This window comes from Bombus huntii, chromosome 7 (genome assembly GCF_024542735.1).
Source record: "Bombus huntii isolate Logan2020A chromosome 7, iyBomHunt1.1, whole genome shotgun sequence".
NCBI classification, from domain to species: Eukaryota; Metazoa; Arthropoda; class Insecta; order Hymenoptera; family Apidae; genus Bombus; species Bombus huntii.
Genome location: NC_066244.1, coordinates 14,538,197 through 14,553,856, shown reverse-complemented (window position 1 = coordinate 14,553,856; position 15,660 = coordinate 14,538,197). Strand labels below are relative to the sequence as shown.

General features: G+C 35.0%; 1 protein-coding gene and 1 long non-coding RNA gene across 2 annotated transcripts; one reads left to right on the top strand and one right to left on the bottom strand.

The window, feature by feature from the left end:
- Nucleotides 1-2,368: 2,368 nt before the first annotated feature.
- LOC126867453 (carcinine transporter-like) lies at nt 2,369-13,943 on the top strand. The gene is made up of 10 exons (XM_050621910.1): nt 2,369-2,441; nt 7,210-7,470; nt 7,772-7,967; nt 8,297-8,555; nt 9,512-9,704; nt 9,811-9,916; nt 10,649-10,752; nt 10,818-11,032; nt 11,428-11,603; nt 12,062-13,943. Exons 1-10 carry the CDS (start codon nt 2,386-2,388, stop codon nt 12,278-12,280), a joined length of 1,785 nt encoding a protein of 594 aa, XP_050477867.1. The 5' UTR covers nt 2,369-2,385; the 3' UTR covers nt 12,281-13,943.
- On the bottom strand, nt 8,381-10,643 carry LOC126867455 (uncharacterized). The gene is made up of 4 exons (XR_007690311.1): nt 9,952-10,643; nt 9,643-9,853; nt 9,321-9,425; nt 8,381-8,529 (listed from the first exon to the last, which is right to left on the bottom strand). It is a non-coding gene; the product is annotated as an uncharacterized LOC126867455 (long non-coding RNA).
- Nucleotides 13,944-15,660: the final 1,717 nt, after the last annotated feature.

Genomic DNA, 15,660 nt, shown 5'->3' with positions numbered 1-15,660 from the left:
TCATGAGTTTTTAATTGCCTTCTACGAGTTTACGAATTATAAAATTTTATAATTACAAATTACACACTCGAATGATAGATTATTTAAATATTTAAATACGTGTAATAAAATTTCGATTTATTCGATAAATATTATGTTCAGATAAACTCTCCGTTTTGTCTACTTTTCATATCTTTTGGAATCTTGTTAAAAAATAATGAAAAATGGGGTTCGTTATAAATTCATGATTTAGTTAACGATGTTCAAGGACGTTTAATCTGAAGGATCAGAAGGAAAATCACGATCGTTACGAGACAACGTGAGAAAATTTAATGCCGCAGATTGTCTGAAATCAGCCATAATCGCATTGTTATTTACTGAGCGATTCTTAGATCCTTTAGTTCTGTTTGTTTTGCCGACGAAACACGTATAACATAATCTGTTACCGATACTAGGTGATAAATGAACAATAAGGAAGTGAAACTGGTAAATTCCATGAAGGAATACATTATCAGTTTGGAAAAGATAGATGATCAAGATAGATCACGATCATTATGTATTAGTATGGCAAAATGAAGACTGAAATATTTGTACAATATTACAGTAAATAATTAATAACAGATTTCGTGTTAATAAAATGATAAAAAATATTAAATTTAGGTTTAATATTTTAAGCATTTAAAAAAGATGGAACAGAAAACTGTGATAGGCTTTGATCTTTGAGTATTAGATGGTACGATAAGTATCGTTTTCGAAAAAAGAGTATTAATAAATGTAAAGCATTTTAAAAATGAAAATTTTCCATTAGCAAATTTCTCGTCTCTTCTAGTCAGACATTAAAATTGAATGAACTGTTTTTGGGTAATATTATGGAATTCTCTTTAGTTACGTGTTTATAATACATAACAGAAATGTATCTATTATTCAAGATCCATCGTTCTACTGTTATGGAAACCAGAAGCGAACACAGATTTCCCTCAGTCCGACCTCTACACAGTCAGTGAAAGCATTTTCATACAACAAAGTAAAGATAAAAAATTTTCCTTCGACGACGCAATGCGATTCCAGTCACGTTGCTTAATGATCTATCAAGGTAGACAGGATTCTTGAGGAACCAATGTAATTACGTGACTACGATCATAATTTTTCTAAGGTCTCTGTACCCATAAACAATATTGTGATCCCGTTTGTTATTTAATATAATTACTTATATCTAGTTATATTTAGTTATTAAATATTAGCATGATTTACTATATGTAATTCAGTAAATCGGTACAAGATCTAAAGAAAATATTTCTTACGTATGATTTTGACGAACTTTGTGTAAAAATCTATAAAACTAGAAGTTGCTTAGTTTATATACAGATAAAGAAAAGCGTCGTTTATATCGTCGAGATATCACATTTATATCATTTTAAAAATAAAAATTCTTCATCAAAGCGAAGAACATTTTCATAAAAAATTACGAACAGAATATCTCGATTCTACAATCTACTGTAAACAAGATAAGTATCGATAATGAATAAATCTTGACATTGAATTTTATTCAAAAAGTTACAGTGATATCAAATAATCCGTAATGACATTTATTACTCCAATCATATCAGTCAACTACTACCTACCGCGTAATACGCGATCGATTTTCAAACGCAACCCCCTCCCTCCCCCCACCCAAATAGAGTTTCCAGTGTAATTCTGTTATTCTTGAATCTTCGGCTTGTTTTTCATTTTTTAGCTCACTTTAAAATTTCTTCTGGCTTCAATTGTGCTACGATTTAAAGTTTTCCGTGTATACGTTTAGGACGTTACTGCGTGCGGAAATAGTACAGAAGGCCTCTAATTATACCGTCTACAATATTATTTATAGACTTTGAACCATATAGTACGTAAGTATGTAATTGTATATCTGTCGTGGTTCATTTTATCCTTCTCTGTTGCGTGAACCAGCGGTTAGGAGCGACACTAAATCAAGTGGGAATGAAACTCGTTGAAACAACGCTAGTGTCACGACCGGCATACTTCAAATCCGACGGACTGACGATAGAGATAAAGATGTGGCGGCACTCGGCGACAATGTATATCGCTGAAGTGCCTAATGAACCATCAACATCCCAACGGTCCTTCCACCGAAGGTTCTAGAAGAAAGAGCACGTGGCAACGATCGCGGACGCCTAGCAAATGCATGGACGGTGGGGATGTTGAGGGATGACAAAAGAAAGTAATCGGATCCGATCGAAAGTAAAATCATAAGAGTCAGTCTTAGAAAGTCACGCCTAGAGTTCGGAAGTAAATTGTAAAGTGTATTGATGTTAGAAAAAAAAATAAAGTTTTCTTTTTTTATTTTTTACCTCAAATTCCTTTTTTTATTTTGTTATTTTACGTGACACTAGACATGGTAACGGATCCATGACTGTGCTTCTGTTATTATCAACGCCAGTAACGGTTAAACCTATTGCATGTGTGTAAGTTGGAAGTTACGTACATAACTTATGCACACCCGTTGTGTGTTTCGCGATCCCATATTTCTTTTAATTTGAATTTTATGAAACTTTTTGTTCGATAATTGATGTGCCATATTACATCCGTCACATTCAATGTTATATGGTGTAATTTCTTCAGTTGTGGTGTTATGTAAGTTACGAGGTCATTCCTGTGTTTGGACATGTGTTTGGAATGTAGTGTGTATCTTTCTCTTCGTATGTACATAGTGAGTAGAGACTGTCTGTCTTTCGCTAGAAGAATATTCTGCATATAGTTATTTACTGTTCTTGATATTTGATTTTGGAAATTTAATTTTCGCTTTGCTTGTATCTTCGAGCGTAAGGTGAAATTTGTACAGACATATCTAGTAATTTGTTAATCGTACTGTTCGAAATTATTGTGTGTGTGAATATTTCGGTGAATATAAACTACGAAAACCTGTCCTTGATTTTTTATGGTAACAAAGCAGTCTTTTCAGAAGAAACAATATTCATAAATCAGTCCCTTCGCAAAAAGCTAATTCTACGAATCTTGTTAGAAGAAACCGGTTGACGAAACTACGTGTCCCTTCAGGAGAGGTCTAATTTATAGAGGTAGCTTGCAAGAAAAAACCAATCTCACAAAAAGCTTGAGCATTCTTAATTAATCCTCTTTAGAATTCAATTACATTTATGCCTTTTGTAAATATTAATTCTAAAATAACGATGCTAACATTTCTAACCTACAGAGTATCAACAAATAACATAACGCAATTCCCCATTTCAATTAAATATGAAAAATATACTAGAGTCGATCCAAGATCAAACCCGGTAAAACAAACGACAAATTTACCTGAAAAATGCACTGAATTCGTTTCAATACATCCGTTATTTAAATTGCAAAAATCAGTTGTGTTTTCAGTCCCACTACGTTCGGATCACGCCACATTCTTTTACGCCAGATAAAATAACGGCCACGAATCGACGTTTCTGGAGGTCGCCCTGCTTAATGAACCATGCGCTTGCCACTACAATGTTTGTTTTGCCGGGCAGCCGCGACGATCCGTCTGCGACATTATAGTGCCGCGACCGACAGTTAAGAATATGATCTATGGCAAGCCGCATGGCGTAACAAATTCATTTCAACACCATTGAAAAGTATGGCTGACTTCGGACAACCGGTTTCCGGCGTGGCGCCACTATGCTTTGGAGAAACAAGGAAATACATATGTATGCACCTTGCTTTTTGTGAGACAGAAGAACTCTGTGTCTCTGTTCTACCAACGTCGCTGTTGCGACGATTTGCCGCAAACCTAAATGGAGTTCGATCAATGGCAACGCGAGCACGTGGTCCTCGATGTTCGCGATCGGAAAATCGTGTTTTCCAAACTATTTCTAGTTTCGCCGGTTCCACTGTCAATCAACGTTTTTTCCTTTGGTTCCGTTTCTCTTCGATTCTCTCCTTTTTTATTGGCAAACACGTGTCACCGAGTATCGTGTTCGTCTTCGCTAAGCAAGCTTCTATATCAGCGATACGCGAGCCGGTTTCCCCTTCATATTTGTACACGACTTCGTGAACATCGGACGTTTTTCTCCTCTCTTTTCGAATAAGAAAATCCTATCGTTGTTTAACTAACAATTGCATTTCTTTAAATGGAAATGTGGTCGTGTCTCCTTTATATTTTCAATTAGCCAGGGACTTTAGGTTTATTGCCGTGGAAACTTGATCGGTCGTTTACGTAAGGATCTGCGACTCTGCTTCATTTTCGAGGAAAATTTCATCGAATACAATCGTTTCACCCAATGATTGGATCAGTCGAAAGGGAGATTCCGTGACTGCCTGTATAAATATTGATCACAGTGTCTCTTGAAGGGAAGCTGTACCAATCTTGTTGATTTAACTACTGATCCTACTTTATCCTCGAGAAAAATTACTTACTTTGATTGTTTGACCATTAATTTTAGCGTTTCTTCGAGGGAAACAGTGTTGATCGCTCGAGTCTGCTTCTTTCTCAAGGTAAATTGTATTTACTATTTACTCGATCAGCTATTTTATTTTCTTTTCCCGGAGAAACCTTGTTTCTCGCCTGTTTGACCATCCGCGCTATTTCTTCTTTGAGATAAACTGTAGCGATTATTCGTGTAATCGACAAATCTACTTTTTCTTTCTTTACGAAGGAAATCGTGTGTTTAACGAAATCTCGCTTGTTTAGTCATTGATTCCGCTAACTTTTCCAAATAAATCGTCAATCATACGCTCGATTGCCAATTCTAATTTTGCTTCGAAGCAAACTGCGTTGATTATTCGTATAACCTTTTTAATAGAAACTGTTTTTCGCCTATTTTATCGCCAATTTCCTTTTCAAAATAACATGTATTAATTATTCGTTTAATCGCAGATTTTATTTTATTTTATTTCTATTTCTATTTCGTTTTATCATCGATTTTCCGCCGTCTTCAAAGAAACCCACGTGAATTACTTTAATTGCTTTTTCAAACTAATTTTATTTCTTTACTTTTAAATTAAGAAGCAGCAACGAAAATGCTACAATAACGGAAAAATTCTTCGGTTATCTCCACAAAGAACACGAAGGTATCGAACTTAGTGTATTGAGACATTTTGTTCGTTGGAAGTTAGTCGACGACATTTGGAACGGAAAGATACATTTGACATGATTTAGTGTGACGTTGAGAGAGAAAAATGGTTTGATCGAGGGTGCCCTTAATTACTAATTTCATAACTTGCTGTTAATCGATCTGACAGTGATATTAGTGGATGTGGTTGGTAGTGCCTGATTAATCGTGATCGATATTTTGAACAAAGAGCAACGAGAAACGATCAGTTTGGAGTTTCACTTTGACGTCGTGAGACTATCGTTAATTAGACATAGAAGAATCGTTTGGTGACAGGTAAGGGTTTCAACTTCTGTATTCATTTTCTTCTATAGACTGAATTTAATTTTTCGCTTTGATAATCGTTTATAAAAGAGAAGCGATAATTATTAGTTCTACCTAAGAATGTTACTAATAAATTAGGAAAAAGAAATTTTAATTGGATTCTTGATAATGAGTGAAAATTAATTTAAAAGATTGTATTTGGAATTTTGAGAATCGATCGAGTCCTCAGTTTCAGTGCAATGTAACGTTATCAGTCGCGTGAGTTTGGCTCATATGTGATTTATGTGCAAGCTAAATGTTTCCAACAAATTGTAGCATAGTGATTTCTCAAAGTCCTGTATCAAATGTCTTGTAATTATAAGCAATTGTTTCGTTTGGACGATCAAGGGTAATATACTCTATTTTTGATTTTAAAAATGCCGCCATTTGTGTAGACGTACACACGCAAGTATTTATTATGTAGACACGATGGCTCGTAGACACGAACGTTTCTCGTTGTCGTATTTTCCAAACAGGTCAGTTATTTCGAGCACTCGACCACTTTCTCGCTCCTGACAATGACATTAGTCATTCTAATCGATGTCTCGAAATCGATGGTTCTTCTGTCAGCTATTTCGTTTCCGTGTTTATTCCATATGATAATATTGTTTCACGTATTCGCTTAAATTTAATTGGCAAATGATTAATTTCCCTGAATCCATTTTCAAGTAAACATATCAGTTTAACCTTTTGCTCTATCTGATACGAAAATGAACAATTTGATATAAAAATTTTGCGAAAGATCGATATATTATTTTACTTTTAACTTGGAAATCGTTCTTTTAATTTTTCAATATCTAATTAACCACCTCAGTCCCTAAGACCGTCTGTTTTAACGAATGGTAAATAATCAAATAATTGCGTTGATACATCAGAAGTACTATCTTCTTATATCCCTGATATTAGTGTTAAAACAGGTTTGAAAAACCTTCAATTATTTCATTTATTCTTAGCCTTCGATGGCTTAAAATTTTCTCGGTTATTTTCCAATAGAGTTCAATATATTGATCGAAAACTTAGTTTAGTTAAGCACTGTAACCGGAAGTCACCCTTAAGTCGCCGGGTAAGAGGATTACGAGTAATAAAGAAACAATATTAATCAGAAAATTATTCCATTCAATTTTTCTCCTGCATTTAATTAAATATGACAGAGTCGACAAACTTTCCTTCGGTTCTTCTATCTCATTTGCAAATCTATAATATCGATATCCAAACGATAACTCGAACACCATTAACCAGCACTCGAGGCTATTTCTTTCGTCGAAACTTTCCTCAGACATGTAGATATCACGTTGACATCGCCGCGTATACCGAATCAGCCCTTTTTAAAGATGATCTCGCGAGCGTGGTTCGTATGCAATTCAATTTGAACGAGTCGCGTGTCACGATTCACTTGACTCCCGGCACAGTAATTGGCCGGCACTCGAGCAAATACTTACACTTAATTTAACGTTTAACCGAATCGAAAACAAAGCGAACAGTTGCCGGACTTCGCTCGTTCTTTCAGTTCATTTCCGAACGTCTTTCGATCAGCATATCGGGTCTCCTCTTTCATCTCCGTTGCCTTTCAAAATCTAAAATCATAATTGAGACTTTGCTGCTCGAACTATGGAAGGGGAAAACGTGAATGACGGGTAAGATTGTTCCTGCGTTCTGTCAGAAAATAATTTCCTGTTTGTGGGAGAGGAAAGGAGCATTGTAATTGGAATTACAGAATGTGAAACATCAAAGGAACTGCCGAATGACATTTATTTCAAAGACTAGAAGACTGAAAACTTTGTTATACGACTTTTATACTGCTACGCCTGGAAATCAAGGATGGATTCTGTTTCAGCGAAATGAAGGACGAGAAGAGTAACTCTATATTGCCCACTGAAGCGACTCGATTGAGACCAAGATTGGAAAGTTTCGATGATGTTCTGCCGTATGTCGGTGACTACGGGAGATATCAATGGCTGTTGTTATTGTCGTTACTACCTTATGGCGCGACGTACGCGTTTCTTTATTTCTCGCAATTTTTCATTACGATTATTCCCACGGAACACTGGTGCAGGATAGACGAATTAGTAAACTCGAATTTCACCGAAGAAGAGAGGTAAGTATGTATAATGAAGGAAAGAAAGAAAAGGAGATATACGTAGCAACGAAAGCTCCTTTAAACTTTGAACGATATTTTTGATTGTTCGTAGAAAGTGACTTTAAAATATTGTGAAAAATATGCGAGATATCGCGATTTCTGGAATTTCTCGAATTTTCGAACATTTCGAAAATTATTAGAAAATATTGTAGAAAAATTTCACGATAAGATACAAGATATTTTTGGATTACTCTGTCTGGACTTTGGTTCTTATTTTAATAATTAAAATGATCAATCATCTATCGTATGGGGTGTTTAGGATTAAGATAGCGATTCCAGTGACGAACGTTTATCCTTATTACGAACAATGTCAACGGAAGGACGTAAACTTCACAGAGCTGTTGAAGAGCGATAAGAGCCTGAGCTCATCGGGCTTCCAAACAAACAAAACGATAAAATGTACTCAATGGGAGTATAATTTTACGCAGATTCCATATCCTAGTATAGGAACTGAGGTGAAGTATTCACATCGTTGTCTGAATCGCATGCTTCGAAATTCTTACACTTCTGCTGCGTTCTTTGGGTCATTTCCGATCTAATCTAACCTTGTTATAGTAAATTTCTTAAGTTTAAAGAAAGTATAAGACGATAATTGTTAGTACGGATGATTCCTCGTTCCGATTTTACGCGAACGTTTTTTTCAGAGCATAAAGAACTCTTTCATTCATCGAACTGCGAGCAGAATCGAGATATAAAAATTCGAAGACCGCAGCAGGATTAAAATTATATTCTGAAAAATATGAATCTGGTTTTTCGCTGACTAACTCTTAACCTTGGTGATTAGCTAGATTGGGTATGCGACCGAGAATACCTCGTATCAACGGCGCAGGCCATCTTCTTCTGCGGATCCATCATCGGTGGTTTCCTAGTCGGTTGGATCGCCGATCACAAGGGTCGTATCCCAGCTTTAATGTTCTGCAATGGTATCGCCCTTTTTGCCTCCATTTTCACTGCCAGCGCAAATAGTTTTTGGTCATTCGCCGTCTGTAGGTTTCTCACTGGACTGGCGTTCGATAACTGTATCAACATTCCTCTGATTATCGGTAAGCCTTCTACGAAGTAGAAAGTGCGAGAGGTTCGACCGATAAGCCAATGTTTCAGTCACGCGAGAGATAACGTTAGTATGAAGTCAATGTTTCTATTACGTGAAAGATGATGTTGCGTGAGAAATTTTTGATGAATTGTTCCTCGAAGATAATTTTGACGTTGCTGTACTCGATTGAACTATACGGTTCGAGTTCTTGATTCAAGAGCTTTTGCAACCACCAGAGATGAATATATTGATTTTGTTATTGTTAAAGATCGTTTCATCGATTTTCATGTCGTCGAGGATAGTTATATCTTGATATTCTTAAATCGAGTTATACAAGGTGGTTGGTAATTGGTGGTACAAGCGGAAAGAAGTCGAAAATATAAAATACAAATTTTTTTTTTAATTCTTCCATCGAGACAACGATCTACAGTGAGATCCGTTATAACGAGACGCGATAAAGTGCACGCGTATCGAGCGAAAATTCAAAGTCGATTTTCTCGAAAACAAAGCCTCGAACGAAAAACGTTTATTCTATATTTTCGACTTCTTTTTTCGCGTAGAATCACCCCCTTTCCGCTTGTACCACCAGTTACCAACCACTCTGTATATTCGTTCGAAATGAAAATTATCACAAAATTTTCGTTTAAATGCGTTACAAGCAAAACACGTGCATTATGTAGCGCTTTTTGTTATACGGACCAGCTCAAACTCGGAACATTCACGTTTGCAGAGTAAACGGATTAATTTAAAATCGGAATTATATTTATAATCTTACAATTATCCTACAATTATGTTGATGGTATCGTTCATTCGGCTCGTCATCAATTGCTCCATATTAATAATAACGGGTTTCACTCGATAAATCTTCCATGTTCTATTACTGCAACATAAAGAATAATCGTCGTTAAGTATCTTGATATAATAATCAGTTATTCCGAGAGTCATCGACGATCAATTATCCCACAGTTCTCGAATATATGGCTGTTTCGAAACGAACGTTGGTCGTGAATATCGCCTTTGGCGTATACTTCGCAGTGGCCAGTACAATTTTACCATGGATAGCCTATTATATCGCGAACTGGAGATATTTTACCTACGTTACTGCCATACCGCTGTTATCTGTCGCTATCACACCGTGGATTCTTCCCGAGAGCGCCCGGTAAGTAAACTCCTAATCGTTCGATTATTCGAATTCTCAACTTGCGCTTTGAGATTTATGCAAATTTACTTATCGATCCATATCACTCGTATTTGCTCTGTTCAAGATGGTACGTTTCCAACGGGATGATGGACAAGGTTGTTGAGAAACTACGGAGAATAGCTAAGATCAATCGTAGAAATCCAGACTCGCGTATTTACGATATATTCGTCGTAAGTTCGATCAAATAGAATTCTAGAAAGCTTACGCGAAATCATACGGTACAGTACTTGAATCTGTGCTGACAGATATATTTGATTCACGTCGAAAACACACAGACTCGCGAATGTATTTTAACATGCATAGACAGGTTTTAAAAATGAAACGCGATGAAAAATGAAATATGAAATGAAACTTGACTGTCGCGATTCCATTGTGGTATTATATCGATCTCGTACAAAATTTGAAGTAAATGTGGGAATTTATATACAAATTATAAAATATTTACAATTTACAAGTACAATCGGGGATAAAAATAAGCTGCTATAGTTAATGGAAATAGATGTGAAGAAAGTATAATCAAATTAGTATCAGCCTCATATACTTGAGTTTTATTTATTATATTTCCTTCTAATAATATGCAGATAGTTCAGCAAATGATTGAAATGAATTTTTACATTTTCTCCACTAATCCACTTAGTTTTGTTCCCGACTGTATTTCGGATCAGAAAAGTATTTAATCAACCAACCACCCATTATATTAATAAATCTCGATATCAAAAGCCATGCCGACTAATTCCATAAAACAGAATGCAAAGTGCCACTGTTCGTGCTATCTATTAATGACGAATAAAATGAAAATAAAATTTCTTTTCAGTGTGTTATGAATTTTGAACTGTGTAAGGGCTAAAGGCACGACTCGTATTATATCTTTCGTTAATTATTCTCGAAATAAATTCTTGCAGAGTAACATGGAGGCACCGGACAAAATTCAAGAATCAGCGACGCTGCTCGATCTGTTCAAAACGCCACGGTTGGCGAGAAACACTATTCTTCTAGTTGCATTCTGGCAAGTATAAGATACGAGTTCATGTTGCGAGAAAACCTTCATAAATAACCGATACAATCTTGTAGGTGTTTCACCCTGATCTCGTTCGACGGTCACGTGTATTCATTAAAACTTATCCAGAGCTCGGTGTTCGTGTCGTTCTCGATCGCCTGTGCCACAGAACTTCCAGCTGGGTTATTACTCGCCCTGTTGCTCGACCGATGGGGTCGTAGACTCTGCGGATTTCTCACGATGGCAATGACCTGTGTACTCAGTATCGCTGAACTTATGCTGCATTCCAGTAAATATATCGATCTGTTTATTAAAGTAAAATTAAAACGATTATAATGACGTATTATTGAGAAAAATCTGAAATTAAGTTGATGATGAATGTAAAAGAATTTTGGCAACTTCGAAGGTATTAATCTTGGAAAATAATTATTTTGATGGAACTAGAATTTAGGAATTATTAGGAATTAATTTAGTGGCGAAATTGAAAGAGGTGTGCACATTTTAGAAGCAATAATTTTCTATATGTTGGTTTTCTAGAATTTGGAGATTTATAGAAGTTTAAAGTTTGTGTGAAATTTTAATTTGATTTTGATTAAGCTTCGATCGGACTATATTTTTAATTAAACTTACAATCAAGTATTGTGTACCCAGGATTAATTTTGTATTTTTTAATTTATTCCCCAGTGCTCGCGAAATTAGTAATGTCAATATTGTCGCGATTCTGTCTGAACATGGCAGCCAATGTTGGTCTTCAGTATGCAGCAGAACTTCTGCCCACGCCAGTCAGATCGCAGGGCGTATCGTTCATTCATATTTTCGGAATAGTTGCACACTCTTTGGCGCCATATATCACTGACTCGGTAAATAAATATTTATACTACTATTGTTGTTACAACATTTTTGAAACACCGCTAAGCACATCCACGTTCAACTTCTCTTTAATTTATTCCAAAAGATACAATAAGTGCTATTAGAAATTATGAAAAAGTTCTCATGTAAATTTTCTCATGAAAATGTAAAATACTTTTTTTCTTACCTTAAAACAAGTTGTTTCCTGAAGAAGTTAAATATTATAAAAATCTGATCAAAATATTTCTCACTTTCTAGAAAGCCCGTTTTGGAAGTTGCAACCAACGCTTTTCTTTAACTGATCTTTAATCAAAAAATTGAAATTTAAAATAAAAAATGATGGAATAACTTAAGATATGAAACTATATTGGTTGAAACTTTCTAATGAAACTTTTTAAATGAGAAATACTTTGACCAGATTTTCATGGTATTTAACCTTTGCTCATATAAATTAATATTTGTTCATTAGGCTAGAATTTGGGAGGGATTTCCAATGCTCATTATCAGCACGGTGTCCTTTTTTGGCGCTGCACTGGTTTTGTTCCTGCCGGAAACTGTCGGCCAGAATCTTCCTCAGACTATCAAGCAAGGCGAAGAATTCGGAAGGGACCAACATTTCTGGTCGTTGCCTTGCTACCATAAGACACACTTCAATGGACATCAACACTATCACTCCTGTGAACGATAATTATCTGATTTTTAATAATAATTCAATTAAAAAACACGAAGGAGGATTCGTGTTTTTTTAGAAGTAACAATATTACAAGCGGATCAGTCTGACGATTTTTGTACGAGAAAAAATCGGAACATATTATTTTTCTATTCTCCTACATTAATTTTTATTTTTATCGTTTACGTTTAAGAATTTGTAAGCCTTAATTCTAAAAAGAGCGAGCTTAGAAATCGTGTTCCTATATAATTTTTATTATTATCTTTTAAGAGCTTTTATAATTTTAATGCTAATTTTCACTTGCGTTACGCACGTTCGAATCGTTCAGCGGTTGGTGCTAATTTGATATTCAAAGATATTACGTAGAATAATATCGAAAATGTTACGTAAATTAATAATTACGTAATTTATTAATTACGTAAATAATAAATTAGGGAGATTTAAATTTTTGATTCCTTTAATGTTTTTAACATTTTTCACTGGAATATATTGGACAAAATCTTATTTAAAAAAATAGTACGTTTAGATAATTTGTCTTTGTGAAAAGAAACAGTTTTATATCTTTTGAACGATTATCCACGTATTTTTAACGATTATTTATCTATTCGTTATATTTTTTGTACGATTTTAAATAACGTACAATATTAATAAAATCCAAGCTTGAAGACTTTTTAAATTATTGTTATAATTTCTTCAGCACCAACTGCTGGACTTTTATCTATCTGAAACGAGTTGTGCGTACATTTAAAAAAAAAATAACTCTAATTGACTGTTTCTATGGTTTAGGAAGAAGAAAAAAAGAAAGGAAAGAATATTGTAAGCAAATCGTGCCATCGTATGACGATCAGTGTTCGTCGTTGTGCCAATAACAACGCAATCAATCTGAAGAAACCTATTCATAGTATTCATAATCATCACTCACGTATACATACGCGTATACACTCACGTCCATAAGATTGATTCACCGAATAAAACTTCCATAAACCTTAATATAAGAAACAATTCTACTTTTTATTTGCACACACATCGACGAATCCCCCGAACAAAAATAAACTGCTAAATATCTCTATAATTAAATACATTAATGCTCGATGATCCTCGTTCATCATTATACGTCTAATCTAACTCCATCCTATAATTAGGAGTTCTACGATAACGATCACTTATGTTACAATGTATTAACCCTTAACAGCCGAACTTAATTATAATTAATTATAGAAAATGAAATGCTTCATTATACGGATATTTGAAGTAATATTCTGTATTATACAGGGTGTCTGGTAATTGATACTGTGATAACCAGTGGTTAGTTAATGTGGTTAATAACCAGTGGTACAGGATAATACTATGTGAAAGGATCTGTTGAAAATATAGAACGAGAGATTTTCGTACGACGTTCGAGAGAATGAAATTCTGAAGCTTTGTCAACTCGTGTTCACACGACATTCACGAAACATATTCAAAATTTATTTTCTCGAAAATACGAAGAATCATCAGTTACGAAACACTCTGTACTATATCACATTATTATATCACTATCGTATTGATAAGAAATGTCGATATTATAACTCCTTAAGACTCCCTTAATATTTATTTGCGATTCAGCTTAATATGTATTTCAATATTAAATTGTAATGTGTAATTTCAAGATTAAAAATATAAAAGAATTCATTCCTGATTACGATATCGTACGTGATTTACAAAATCATCGACCGTCAAGGGTTAAATGAGAATTCTCTCGTCCAGAATTATTTTCCAGACGATCGAATTATTATCCATTGCATCACGAGGATCGAACTAACTTGTAGCCTTGAACAATTATGTACAGTTGAATCCCTAGCGTAGGAATATTTCAAAGAATCTCAGGTTTTGAGGAACGATAGCTGATATTTGCAACGAACAATAGTATGTCTTTTTAATCGGTAACTGAAAGCAGGGGCTAGTCTCATAAGTACGCGAATGATTCTAACGATCGAATGATTCTAGTTGCTAGAATCATTGTTTAAAGATGGTATAACGGAGATTGTGCGCTTAAGACGAACAGGTCGGAGGATCGAAAGGAACGAGATTGGAAATATTCGCGTCTCTTCACGAATCAGAATTTTACTATTTCTAATTGAACACGTGACGGAGTTTCGATCTGTTTCAAGTAACATTTAAACCTGAGCATTTTCAAAATTAACTCATTATCTATCAATTTTTCTTCTAAAATTTGTATATAATTCTATAAATTATTTACTGCTTTTTCCATTGGATTTAAACAGAACAATTTCGGAAGAATGTCGAACATTATGTTAATATCCTTTGTATTAAAAAAAATTCCTGCTTAAAAAGATCCTACAACTTTCATTTTATAATCTCAATTGGGTATGATGGTAGCTAATGAACGCTTAGCAATTAATTGTTTTAATGCATTCCATTTTATGAATGATCAGTAATTACGGATTCAAGGATACTTATTAGAAGTAATATTCTTATTATATCTAAATATATCAAATAGAGATATTTCTCGTATTAATACTGAAAGATCATAAAAAAGAAAATATCATAAAAGAATTTCAATCTTGATGTTTCATTAGAATAATATATATGTCGGAGATGAAAGGAAAGCCGAAGCCTTTCCTTGGAAATTTTGGGAACATCCTCTAGTACCTTAGCCTAGATTTTATTATAGTTGTAATTGCTTAAGATTTGTAATAAGCGAGATTGGGTTCGAGGTGACAATCGGTCGCTGAACGTAGCCACGGTCACGGGATGGATGTTTTATCTAACGGAGGTCTGGAGTGGTTGTATGTGTTTTCCGAGAAATGTGGTTGTGGCGGCATGCGGCCTCGAGAGCGGGCCTAGCCACGTGTGATGCTGCCTCGGAGGTGCCGATGCAATGGGACATACATTGTATTAGTAATCAAAACTCCAGGCAGAAACTGCCTAGCAACGGCGTTTGGAACTTTCTCGATGCTTCCAACGAGTGTGCCTAGCAACGGCGTTTGGAACCTTCTCGATGCTTCCAAACGGGTATAGAAAACAAAATGCAATCGTACAGGGAGAAAAATCTCCATGAGGCTGGCATTCTTGCAATTGCCTTGGAGAGTGATACATCGAGCATTTTCGACGATCGCATTTGCGTCTAAGTTAGTTTCGCTTAGTAAGGAGTTATCCCGGTGACCGTGGATTCGTTTGAACTCAAACATTGTTAATAGTATTATTTAATTTAATTATTCGCAGATCGTATTATTCATTAGGCTTAGTGTTTGTTAGACTTATTATTAGTTGTACTTATTATTTGTTAAGCTTAGTGATAGACCTGTATACACGTGTAAATAAAATCTCGGCTTTATGAAACGATGGCTAGTCCACATGAAGAGTCGTCGCGCGCCCAAAATTCGAATCGTGATCCG